Source organism: Diorhabda carinulata, chromosome 8 (genome assembly GCF_026250575.1).
Source record: "Diorhabda carinulata isolate Delta chromosome 8, icDioCari1.1, whole genome shotgun sequence".
In the NCBI taxonomy this organism is placed as follows: domain Eukaryota; kingdom Metazoa; phylum Arthropoda; class Insecta; order Coleoptera; family Chrysomelidae; genus Diorhabda; species Diorhabda carinulata.
Window position 1 is genome coordinate 14,828,240 of NC_079467.1, and position 14,097 is coordinate 14,842,336.

The window sequence follows — 14,097 nt, forward strand, 5'->3', positions numbered from 1 at the left end:
TAAAATTTACTACCATTTCTCACTGGCTTTCTTAGGGGATACTTCCACCTCAAAAGATATCTAATTAGATTAAGTCTAGCAAATAATCAGTGCAGGTTCTGTGGGGATGAGAAAGGAACTTCTCTAGATGATCCAGTGACATGGATAGCTCCGATGGCATGTGGCTCTCTATATTAAATCTAATCACAAGACTTGAAATTATGTATAGTGATCAAGTATTAAGTCGGATTAGTCAAATGAAGCTGATGGATTTGTGTTTATAAGAATAATTTGTTGTCATAATTTGATATTCAAGCAAATGAGTAGATGAAGTCTTGTAACTGTTACCTTTGCCATTTTACCTTGGATCTCAATAGGAAAATTTACGTTTTTATTTGTTTATTTTTTGTATACCTTGTAACCTTAATAATGTTTTACTTTTCAGGTTATTTGATAACGAACCGAGAAGTTTTGTCAGCTGATATAGAAGATTTTGAATACACACCAAAACCAGAATTTGAAGGCAAATTTACAATATTCAACGAACCTAATGAAATGTGCCTGTTACAGAAATTTTTTGATCACATCTTAGAAGTCCGACCACATATTTTTGTTACCTACAACGGTGATTTTTTTGATTGGCCTTTTATAGAATCTCGAGCAGCTTCTTACGACTTAGATATGAAACAAGAAATTGGTTTCTCCAAAAATAATGAAGACGTTTACTGTTGTAGGCCTGCAATGCACATGGATTGTCTCTGTTGGGTAAAGAGAGACTCTTACCTACCAGTTGGATCACAAAATCTCAAGGCTGTCGCTAAGGCAAAACTTAGGTATATTAATTAAATCATTAATGCATTGGAATATAATCTGGATCAAAAATATTTGGACAAGTTATATTTTAAACAGTTTCAAATAAATCCCAACACACAATATTTTTTGTAGGTATGACCCAGTTGAGTTAGATCCAGAGGAAATGTGTCCTTTAGCAGCATCTCAACCTCAAGTATTATCCAATTATTCAGTGTCAGATGCAGTTGCCACATATTATTTATACATGCAATATGTACATCCTTTTATTTTTGCATTATGTACCATTATTCCTTGTGAGCCAGATGAAGTCCTAAGAAAAGGATCAGGTATGTTTCAATTATTATATTTATATTATATTTTTTAACTATATATACTTAGTGAAATTAGAAGGAATACACAGAGAAGGAACAATTTATTGATATCATTTTCTTAATTATGTGAGAATCCTGCAACAAGAATGAAATTATAACATTTGCAAGAAAATGTATTAAAATATACTCAGTTATGTTATGTATAGTGGTCTTAGAGATGAATACACACCTGTATATGTATAGGCATTGACAAAAGATTTTGATACCTATTTGAGGCATTCATTCCAAGAAACTTTCTTCACTAGTCTCTGAAAACATGAAAGGTGGTACATACTGAGCAGTCTCCTCTGGACTATGTGAACATGAGTTTTATTGCTGAAAGAGGATTTGTAGACGCCGATAGTAAGAAGATTTGTGACTTGATTAAATGCAAGTGGGGATCAGCTACCCTAAGCAATAGTCCCCAAACCATCAATCACAAGAACCTTTACACAACGGAAAACCCATTATCACGGATGGTCTTCACAGAGGCGTCTTACCCTACCTAAACAGAATCACAATTAGTCGCTGAATATATTATACTATTCTTACTCCCAGAGCTGTCGTTCTCTACGCAGTTTCGGACGTTGCTTTACTTTAAATTCCTTTCTATTCCTACCTTTTGGTATTATTTTTATTATATTTATTTTGTTATAATTTTTTTCATAGTTGTATTATAAACCAATCACTAAATTCTGTTGAATTATTAGGAACTTTATGTGAAGCCTTGTTAATGGTCGAAGCTTTCCATGCCAATATAATTTTTCCGAATAAGCAAGAATCAGAAATAAACAAACTCACACATGACGGTCACCTTTTGCAACAAGAAACTTACGTAGGTGGTCACGTCGAGGCTCTAGAATCGGGTGTTTTTAGAGCTGATATTCCATGTCGTTTTCGAATTATACCTGAAGCAATAGACACCCTAGTAAGTAAGATTGCAAATACTTTGGAACATGCCATAGTTGTAGAAGAGGGGGTTCCAATGGAATGCGTTACTAATTTAGAAGAGGTTTATGAAGATATCAAAGGGAAATTGCTAGCATTAAAGGTAATGCTTTCGAAATATTCATGTACATTTTAATTAATTGGAAATTTTTAAATGAATATTAATTCAAAATATACTAATTTTTAATTGAACTGAACAATGTATTTTGAACTTTCTGAATTGAACTGAACAGTGTTTTTTCAACTATTCAAATATGAATTTTAATGTTACAAAAGAAAAATTTCGATCACTATAGTAATAAATTCATAAAAATAAATAATACATATATATATATATATATATATATATATATATATATATATATATATATATATATATATATATATATATACACTTAAAACGGAAGTGACCAAATTTGTGCCTATAACTGTTATTAATAATGGCTTGGAGGCACCCTTCGCTGAGAGAGAGCAATGAACTGGTGACTTGGTACACAGATGGCTCCAGGATGAATGGCTTGCAAGACTAGGCTTCTGCAAAAGATACCCCAAAATACCCCATTTTTCGCTTGGGGAAGATGCGCTACTGTCTTCCGAACTGAGGAACCCAGTAATCTCAATCTGCTCAGATAGTAGAGCTTTCATACAATGCATAACGGCCGAAAGGGAGTACTCTAGGCTAGTGCTGGAGTGTAAGAAAGTCCTACAAAATCTAGTAAATAATGACTGCAAGATCCAGCTCGTCACTCGGGCAACAAGAGCAACTATGAAGCGAAATCACTCGCAAGACTGAAATCGAAGAACTCACCAATAGACTCAGAACCCCATTCTTGGTGTAGCTAAAAGTGCTGCTTTCGCGTCTCTCTACAGTCTTCTCGCAAGGCGAATTCGGCGGAGATGGATAGAGACACCTGGCATGAGACAAGCGAAGGCTTACATAGACCAGCTTCTCTTACCAAACAACTGCTCCAATTAAATAGGCGTGAAATTCGACTGGTGACCGTACTTTTAACCAGAAGCATTCATCTAAGACACCTTCTCCACGCCTTGGGGCACGTTTCAAACACTTGGTCATGCCAAGCCTCACCGCTTGCCTAAATGACAACAAAAGGTTCAAGCCAAAGCGCCTGATCGGCTTCTCAAAGGACATAGGCTTTCGGTAATGTCGAGTGAGGCATCAGCAACGAAAAGGGGCTTCTGAGCCTCCAGGTATACTTCGAACCTCATTTGGATTTAGAGCTTTCCATATTTTACTTAGTCTAAGAGATAGTTAATATACAATTATTAGATTATAGAGCTTGTAAGCGACTATCAATTACATGACAAAAAGACTACCATTGGATTGAAGTCGAGGCTTTTAACTAGCCATACTATTGGGAACTTTTTTTGTATAAAGGTTAAAGAAAGTATGTTAACAATACATTTATGAACGTTGAAACATTCCCTCTCAATGATCAGCATATCGGGGTGGTTACTAACATATACCTTAATTGTATGAAGCAATTCATTTGTTCTTCTGTATACTATAGCACATTGATCATTGCAAAATCTGGATAAATATAAGAACATTACAACCATTTTTTCTACTTGAAATGATATTTGATAAATTCTAGTCCTCCTATTAGGTTAATGAGGGTCGATTTGCGGGCCTCATATCATATGTTTCTTGGATTTTCAGTTTATTTTTATATTTTTAGAATTCTCCAATGAGATTGGAAAGGCCACTAATTTATCATCTTGACGTTGGTGCCATGTATCCCAATATAATTTTAACAAATAGGTTGCAACCCTGTGCAATTGTGGATGAAACTATTTGTGCTGCTTGTGATTTTAATAGACCTGGAGCATCTTGCCAAAGGAATATGGCATGGATGATGCGTGAGGAATACAGTAAGTTTTCACAAATCTAATATTGAATTACTATATCTATTCGGATTAATTCAGCATTTCTCAATCTTTCAGTATTCGGGACCCAATTTTAAATAACAATATTTATGGCGCCCCTCCTCACTTCTTTTTCATCTAATATTCAAATATGACATATATTATGTATTAACCCTACACCCTTAGTGAAGTTTATGTTAGTGTCCAAGACATTGATCATAAGGTCATAATACAGATTTTAGCATAGATTTTCAGAATTACCAAGAAGCGATGAATTTATTGAAACTTGTCAAGGGCTTCTCTATACCTACTGAATGCTGTTGTAACATTTTCACTGCTCACAGCTTGTGTTACTTTTGTTGTTATAAACATTATATGATATAAACTTACCAACTTCTTTTTGTGAATAATTTTCTTTGTAAGATATTTTGTCATATTATCTTTGAGTAGAAATATTTACAGATTATATTTCATACCTCTTTTGTAGTTTTGTATGTACTTGTTGGTGACATACTGAGTTTCTGGAATTTATTTAGCACAGTTTATTTTGTCCTTTTGTTGAACTATTTTTATATAAACAAATTGAATGTTTGGTTTATTTTCTTTTGAAGTTAAGTCATGGTCTAAAGGAGGCAAGCATTATTTAAAATTTGCCAGACGTGGTATAACTGGCTGCAGAATTATGTTGCTTGTAAAAGCCAAGTTGTTTCCCCTTAGAAGGTTAGAGCTACATCTAGTTAACTGTTCGCTGATTAGGTTATTCGTGCAGTATTTTGTAAATTTTGCGGATATTGATTTTTGGTTGTTCAGTCCGTTGAAAGGTTGTTTTAATGAGTGATTTGTTAGCTGTCGTCATGACGTGTGACCCGATTTTGCTAAAGAAGTTTACTGATAACTTCATTCATATTTTGCTTTTGACTGTCAACCGATGTGGAATTTTTCATTATGCATTTGATTATAAATTTTTAAATTTGGCTGCAAATTCTATATTTGTGGAAGTCGGGATATTTCCGACTGAGAATTTGACGATTGGAGAGGTAGTTACCTTGTTCTTTTGGTCAGCGACCGTGGTAGAGAACAGGTAGAGACAGAGATGTTTGAAAAGCTGGATTTAGCCGGCCTAAAGGAGCCTTCCGCCAATTTCAAAAATACTGGAATATTAATTTGTTAATTGAACATTCAAGAAGAAGTAGATGTAAGTTCCCTTCGTTGAAAAGGAAGGGACCTAGCTTTGGACATAGGACCTTTATTGGGGCTTAAAACTTAGACGACTTTAATTGGGATTTAACGTCAAACTTTGCCTCTTGGAACTACCTAGTCGAGGACAATTAACAGAACGAACTTCTTTAATTCGTAACCGCATTCCACGAATGTGGTCCTGTTTGTATTCTCCTGACAAGTAAGGAGGCTCATATGTTGTTAAAGGTCAGATCCACTCACATTAGTTTTTTGTTGTAAAATTTACTTCATTATGTTCTGTAAACCAAAACTCATGAGTTTTGCGGGTAACCTTTTTTTACCTGTTTTTTTTATAATTTCAAATATAAATCATTGTATTTTATTTTCAACAAGTAGCTTTATTCCTAAAGATACCTCAACCTATTTCTATACTTTTCTCAGTTTAGGTTAAAAAACTGAGTGGTGCCCCATTTGGAACTTGAAAGCATACAAAATTTCTGTACATATTAAACACAGCAAAATCTTGCAACAAACCCTGACAACACACATTAACATGATGAGCCCAAAAACTTTTCTTTCTAAATCACTTCATGGAATCCCATTTGTATGTTAGATCATAGTAAAAGACCATAATTCAGCACTCATTACAATTGATTGGATTATACTTCCTCTCCTTGCCTCAAAGCTTTAAAAATTGCTCACAACATTGTGAAACTACTTTTGCATTGTGTTGAGAATTTGAGGCACCCATCTTGTACTAATTTTTGACATATTTAAATGCTCAAGTAAAATCATTAAAACACTAGTTTTGGAAATGCCGGCCTGTGTCAGTCATCACCATAGGACCTCCTCCATTGGGTCATCTTCTAATGATTCTCGTCATCAGCTAAACAACTTTTTCTTGTTAAAAATGATTTTCATTTGTGATAGTGTTAATCAAAAAGTTAGTCAAAAATTTTATTACACCACTCAATTTGAGACAATTTTCAAAACAACTTGACTCGAGTGGTCGTTTGAGCTCTACTATAATAAAATGTATCGAAGCAGCAAGTTGAAAATTTGTTTAAAGCTTCTCTCTACCATATGAGACCAAGAACTCATGGACCGCACTATGTATCTGATATTGATTTGAAAGGTAGAACCTGAATCAATGCTTCTAATTTGCTTTCTGTTATAATCAAACATCATACAGTGCACAGTCGACCAAGTTCCAAATAACAATCGCTATTTAAAAACACTTTGTATTAAATACATCAACAAGCCTCGAGATTTCTTTGAACTAAAATAGAAGTCATATGAAGGGCAAACATTTTTCAAAACAAATTGGTGAACGAAAAAACTTTACTTCTCTCTTGCCAGTAGCAGCTCGTAGTAAAAAATATTACTTCCTCAGTTACTCGCCACTGATTTAGAACTCCGGGACTATTACATGGGTCATCATGAAAGAGTGTGCAGAACACATCGTGTATCCCAGATGTATAATAATATTGCAACATCGTGGTTCATAAAGGAAGTGGATTATTCAACTGGTCGACTTTGCAGAGTTATTTAGCATCGTATTACAAGACTATGCCTTAGTAAAAATTTCCCTTTGGATAAATAATTGGAAATATAATTTTCTAAATTCTCAATTTTTTGAGAGCTCTGCAGCATTGCAACACTTATTAACTAACCGCCTCTACGTCTTAGAAAGTATATCAAGTAGCTATATATAAAAAGACTCACACCATTGGTGAAGGTCTTATTCTGCCAGCTGTGATGAAGATTGTAGATGATTTTGCCAAGCAATTACAATCCTATCTCTTTCAAACCATACGGTTACTCATCGAACAAGCGAAATTATTTTTTCCTTTCTTTTTTCTTTTTCTTAATGTTAGTTTTTACGTTTTTTACCACCAGATAAAGATAAAGCTGCCCCTTATGTGTGTGCAAGGTTTAGAAACCCTGGACTATTCTACTGTGAATTTTTTATATTTACTTTTATGTTTCCAGTGCCTGCGTCTAGAAATGAATACCAAAGAATTCAACAACAGTTAGAAACCGAAAAGTTTCCTTCTGAATATCCAGGAGGACCTCCAAGAGCTTTTCATCAAATGTCAAGGATCGAACAAGCCGATCTTGAGAAAAAGAGACTGACAGTTTATTGTAGAAAAGTTTATAAAAAGCTAAAATGTACAAGAGTTGAAGAAAGAACCACCACAATTTGTCAAAAAGAAAACTCGTTTTATGTGGATACCGTAAGAGCATTCAGAGATAGAAGGTATCACATTTTTTCTTATTTCTTTATATTCTTACAACATAAAAGTTCGTAAAAATTTCATTTTAGTTTCATGTAAGCAAATTCATGGCAAATTATATTTTATTATCAAAATCCAAGTAAGTGGGAATTCATTAAAATTGTACAAAAAATTGATTCACATATTTCCCATTTTCAATCATCTATGACCAAAAATTATCTTTAAGACTATAATTCTATTTCATTCGTAAATAGGCTAAATAAATTATTCTTCTTTTCACTGTAGCTTGGCCTTTGCCTATATGGTGACACAATTATCGAATATTCTGGTGTAATTTTAAATGTTTTAAAGATATTAAAAATTTTAAGTACGAAGTTATTAAACTTGATTTTTGGAATAATTATCAACCCCGGTGTGTTTCAAATTGATTACAGCTGTGGGGTTGTTTTTAAGAAAAGTAAGTATGCCAATTCTGAAATTTAAGTGAGTTGTTGATGAAGTTTAGAAAGGAGCTGGAGGAGGGTGTTGGTTATTTATTAAAAACTCGTCCATAAATTAATATGAACAAATTAGTTAAACACTACAGGAATGTGTAGTGTAATGTAAAGTAGTAAGGATTCGACCGTGAAGGCAATTAAAATTCGGTACACCTGACTGAAATATAGTTTATACAGATTGTAACATCAGTTTAGTAAAGTAATTTAATTTATGTAAGATGTATTTCAAGTGTATTAGTTAGTGTAATAAATCCGTGACATGCAGCGTATGGTATTTATTCCTTCTTGACGTTTGTAGACGTTCGATGGTAAAAATATAAGTAAATATGTAAACATCCACTTAATGGCGTTCCTGTAATGTCTTTCCACATATAATACATGGTGACGGAAGGTACTAATAGGTACTGCATTGATAAGCATCAGGTTGTAAGTATGGTATGTAACTATGCAAGATCTAATGGACGATGTTGCTTTAGATCTATTTAAAGGTGATTTGGCGTTTATGTTGCGAACTGTGTAGTTCTTCTAAGATATGTCGATGACAATGGATCTATTCAAAGAAGGGTAATAATGATAATGATCTCAGAAAGAATATGGATAATTTGCAACGACTTATCTATAAAAAGTAGAAGGTATCAAACTGATAAGGATTAATTACGGAGAGTGGGGCTGTAGATCTAGTACACATAAGCGGCGACGTTTCCATAAAGGTCATGGTTTTGACAACAGCCTGAAGACGATTTCTTTGACGGGCAAGGGAAGCATCATACATCTGCGCAAGTCATATTAATTAAGCAGATGAGGCTACAGGATGAGGTTTGTCTGCAAGAAAGTTAGGTCCGTTCAGTCTTTGAAAAGAATATTGACGATGTCAATGATTGGGGATCCAATAGAATACACATCATGATCGTTTTGGGAGTTGGAGGCGAATGAATGCAACAGCTTCAAGATTGAAATGGATTATTTCAACAAATACTTAGAGACCTGTCTGTGTAACACGTCTAGATAGGTTATTCCTCTTTCCTGAGTAACTTGGTGCTTACTTATACGATTGTGCAGTTATTGAATATTCTGGAGTGTCCTTAAGTGTTCTGAAATATTCTAGGAATGTTATGAAGAACTTATAGTAATATTCAGGGCTCCTATATTGGCTATAAAGCAGCACATCACAGGAATTCTCCAATAAATAGTTGAAATCTCAGTTTATTACATTGTTTCCTTCAAATGGTGCCCTTTATTGTCCACGTTTTGGTACCAAATAATGTAGCTTTTCACATATGTTATATCGTATTTTTTACCCCAAGCCAAGCACATACCAAAAGCGATTTTATGGCACAAGCTTTTTTATGCTAATGTATTTTTGATACAATCAAATCACTTAACTTGGTATCATGTTTATAAAAAATATAAAAATAGGTATTCATTTTTTCCATTTCACCTGCTTACAACACGTTATAGAATGCTGTCTATAAGTCTACAAAATCTTTAACTAAATGATTCCAGATTATATATTGTTCTTTCTAGTATTACTGTTACCGTAAATACCCGAAATCCGTTATTATGCATAGTAACTAGTTAGAACTCAACATAACTAGAGTATCGGTAATTACGTGTTCTCACTAATAAGAACGTGTGATTGCTATGAGATTTAGGAAAAAAACCGAATTGAAACTTTTATTCGACTATTTATTGCAAGTTTCAGTTGAAACCAGTTTTCACAAAACTTACAATATTGAATAACGAAATATTAAAATTTCTTTACACCTACAAATAATATTGTAGGTTATTTTTTTGGTATTCATCAATGATGTCACAGACTTACGAATTAATGGTAAATTCACATTATTTGCAGATGACACCAGTGTAAGCTAGAGTGGTCCAGATATACAAGCTATACATTCTACCGTAGACAAAGATCTCATTATTATTAAGTCTTGGTCTGACGCGAACGGTTTCTGATTGAACACTGAGAAAACTTTAGTTCTATCCTATAAAGAAGCTCTATCAACTCAACTCAACAGTGACTTATTATGTACCTCAAATTCGATCAAGTTTCTTGGTCTACATATTGACAGTGCCCTTCAATGGTCTGTACATATAGAAAACTTAGCAAAAGAATTTTGCCATTAAATTTGTGTCTGAACAGATCAATTCTCGTACTGCTTTAACAACTTACTACTCGTTCGAATCGCATATTCGCTATGATTTGCCTTTCTGGGAGTCTTTTATTTTGCACCTGTTCGAATCTATCTTAAATTACAAAAAAGAAGCTATTCGTTATGTATTTATGGCTTGACTAGTAGAACGTATTGCGAATTCTATTTTAAAAACACAAAATTTTTTTCATTCTAGAATCCATTTGTTAGGTTCGCAAACAAGGCCTTGTATGAAGTTTGTGCCTGATGAAAGGCATTATTTTTCATAAATTTTACAAATGATTAACCTTCTGACCATTTTGCGGTTTTATTATCTGACATTCATGAAGCAATCATATATTCCACATCTTGATTGGTCCTCTTGACTGATCCTTGGCTCTGGCTGTGACTTGGTTTCCCGTAAATAATCTTAAATTCTGGCTTTAAAGATTTAAATTCGTTTACAACACAGTTCGCAAATTGTCGACTATTGTCACTGTGTGATATACAAGACGCTCCAAATGTCAAAAATATTTTGTTCAATCTATATGCAATTTCTTCAGCTCGTTCAGCTCTAAACAAAATTAACTTTGTCAAATGATCTATTATGAATTTATATTCTCCATCTGATTAGCTCTGCATATCGATAAGATCTACTTGTTATCGGCTGTTTAATTCATTGTGTAAAATTGGTTTAGAAAGTAATCCCCTTTTCTTCTTCTTGCGCGTTGCGTTCTTACTGAAGATTTTAGTAAATAGCCGAATGAAAGTTTCAATTCAGTATTTTCCTGAAACTCTTGCTAGTAAGAACGCGAAATTATTGATACTCCTAGTTATTTCGGGTTTTTACTAGTTTTTATGTGTAATAACGGATTTCGGGTATATTACTTCAGCTTTAATTATATAGTAACCTTTATAAATGTTATTGTTTGATATATAAATATTTAATGTCAACTGGTGATATTTTTAGATATGAATATAAAGGTTTATCAAAAAAAGCTAAACAGGCTGTAACGGATGCTATTAAAGGAGGAGATGCTTCAGAAATTAAATCGGCAAAAAATAGAGAAGTACTGTATGATTCCCTCCAACTAGCCCATAAATGTATTCTTAATTCATTCTATGGATACGTCATGAGAAAAGGGTAAGTTAAGTAACTATCCGTTTTTAATTCTTCCCTGTTCCAACTTTTCTAAGTGTCCCTTCATGTAAACTTCTAATTTTTGAATGACTTTTCTATTTTAACATTCTGGTGCTCTTTTTTAGAGAAAATTACTTTGAGCACCTCACGATCCTATCCCTGCAGCCTCACATCTTGCTTTATCTCAAAGTTTCATCAACAGACAATGATTTGAGTTGGTGTTACTAATGTAAAATCTGTATTAAATGATTTATTATAAAGGGTGCTTCCATATTCGACCGACAACCCTCTACCACAGAGAGATCTCAATAAATGATTCCTTTTGTTATAGGAATACGAACCTTTACGGGGCCTAGTTACTGAGATATAAGGTGATCAAAATTTTGAATCAAAATAAAAAATTTGCCATAAATCAAGAACGCCTTTAAATTTTTTTTTCAAATTTGGTGACCAATATGCTCCTTACTAAAGTAATATTATGTCATAAAAAAACTTTGGAAAAATTTAACAAGTGGCGCGCTGTCAGGGTTGGTTGACACTTTTATCCCCCTATTTTTTAGGCCACTGGAACAAATTTTTTTTTAATTTTATTTGAAATTACCTTATTATTTTTAGTTGGAAAACTAATAACTTTTTATGGAGCTAAAATGAACGGTGTTGTAGAAATTTGTTTTTAAACAAAAGTCTGCAAGCACGTAAGTAATTTACAAATTAAATAATTATCCATTTAATTTTGAATTTAAGCGTAAGTAGTTCAAAACAAATAAAAATTATCCATAATCTCAATTTCAAATAAAAATGTATTACAATAATATGAAAATTGGAAATTAAAATAAAAATAATAATAGCACAAATTAAATTGTTGGAGAATGTACTGTTAAATATTAGACAACACATGTGGTTTCAACACGATGGGGTATCTGTTCATTTTGCTGCAGCGGCAAGAAATTACAAACGTTTTAGAGAAAACTGGATTGGTCTGAACAAGATCTAATAGCTAGAATTCAAGCTGGGGGGCTGAAATCATTCAATCCCGTCCAGATTTATTCAGACACGTTTTTCAATGACAAAACATTGTAATAAGTGTATTGAAGTAAGCGGCCAACAGTTTGAACAACTACTGTAACTTTGACAATTTTGTTATTGTTGTAATACAGTGTTGTTTACATTTATTGAGATTTCTCTGTGGTAGAACGTTGTCGGTCGAATATAGAAACACCCTCTATGCATATAAAACAACTGCAAACAGTAGCTTATCACTCATAGAGTCATCTGTTACAGTTAAAAAAACCAGTTGATTATTAGCTGAAGCCTTTCACATTCTCTATGATTTTTTTTAAATGCAAATCTTTAGTAATACAGACTTCTCTACTGTCTGGACAAAGTACTTACTTCCACTCTACTTAGATGTTTCAAAGAGCGTTGACAAGTTTTTTATCACTGTATCTAACAGTGTAATGCCTTTTTATAATTTGTTCTGCGTATTTTTCTATATGTTGGTTTAACTAAATCTGTTTATTTTATTTATATATTATCAGAGTTACATCAATTGATGTACATAAATTCATACAATATTACAGAGAACAATTACAATGACATAGTTATCATGTTCTAACAATTATACTGTCTGACGCCCGTTTCGATAACCAAGTTATCGTCTTCAAAAACTGAAGATAAACTAAAATCTAATAACTTGACTTACCTGTTTTAAACTAAATTTTCCCACCAATAAGCCACCTCCCGCGAAAAATTAATTCCAGCGGGAAAACTCCTTGACGGGAATATTCATGTTTATTCTTTGACTACTAAACTAAAGAGTGGGCAGTAATGAATTGGCCCTTTGTCCCTATTTAAGCTACTCTTACATCTAGTAATTTCAATGCTCTCAAATGCATCCAGAAAATTTATTATTGGATACATTTTTTAACCATTTTACATTATTAATATTTATGTAATGATTGTGACTGGCAGCATTTGCCACGAAATGCAACAATTCTTGGTTTCAATTTCACATAAATATTTTTTTAGAGCTAGATGGCATAGCATGGAAATGGCGGGCATTGTATGTTACACAGGCGCCAATATTATAATGAAAGCGAGAGAAATAATAGAACAAGTGGGCAGGCCTCTTGAATTGGATACTGATGGAATATGGTGTATTTTACCAGCGTCGTTTCCAGAAAACTTCACTATTTTAACCAACCATGAAAAAAAGAAAAAATTCAATATCTCTTATCCCAACACCGTTTTAAACGCTATGGTTAAAGAATATTTTACAAACGATCAGTACCACGAATTGAAAAATCCGGAAACCATGGAATTCGAAATTCGACAAGAAAATTCTATTTTCTTTGAAGTAGATGGTCCTTATAAAGCAATGGTTTTACCTGCTAGTAAGGAAGAAGGGAAAAAATTGAAGAAGAGATATGCCGTTTTTAATTTCGATGGTTCTTTAGCTGAATTGAAAGGGTAAGCATTGTTTTTATATTATTTTTTTATTTTGAATAAAAGTAATATATACCTGAATGGAAAAATATTTTTTCTACGACCGTGCATTTTAACCCACTTTCCCGCACGCATTTTAGTTTTGAAAGTGTCACTTTCTCGCACTAGTGCGGGAAAGTAAAATTATGCAAATTTTGACCTTATTAGATAGTTTTTTACTTCTGAGATTATAACTATTGTTGCTACAGGTAAATAAATAGTTATGAAATAGTCCATCAAATAAAATTTCTAGCTTTTTGTAGCATTTTTAATTTTTTGAAAATATAAAATAATACAGATATTTTTTATATGACAACGTGATTGTTACTAAAACGTCAAAGTTGTTCAAAACGTCTTGGAAGTGACCGAATATGTGCAATCTTCTTCTAAATTAAACCACATTAAACCGAATCCGATACAATAATATTAATGGATTCATCCGACGAAGAA

General features: G+C 33.1%; 1 protein-coding gene across 1 annotated transcript in view; it reads left to right on the forward strand.

Moving 5' to 3' along the window:
• The window catches only part of LOC130897463 (DNA polymerase epsilon catalytic subunit 1), a 46,634-nt gene that overhangs the window by 7,007 nt on the left and 25,530 nt on the right, over positions 1–14,097 (forward strand). Inside the window, exons 6-12 of the mRNA XM_057806336.1 lie at positions 425–812; positions 925–1,118; positions 1,853–2,193; positions 3,788–3,980; positions 7,146–7,413; positions 10,993–11,166; positions 13,192–13,632. Coding sequence (XP_057662319.1) covers positions 425–812; positions 925–1,118; positions 1,853–2,193; positions 3,788–3,980; positions 7,146–7,413; positions 10,993–11,166; positions 13,192–13,632 — 1,999 coding nt within the window. The remainder of the gene's footprint in view (positions 1–424; positions 813–924; positions 1,119–1,852; positions 2,194–3,787; positions 3,981–7,145; positions 7,414–10,992; positions 11,167–13,191; positions 13,633–14,097) is intronic.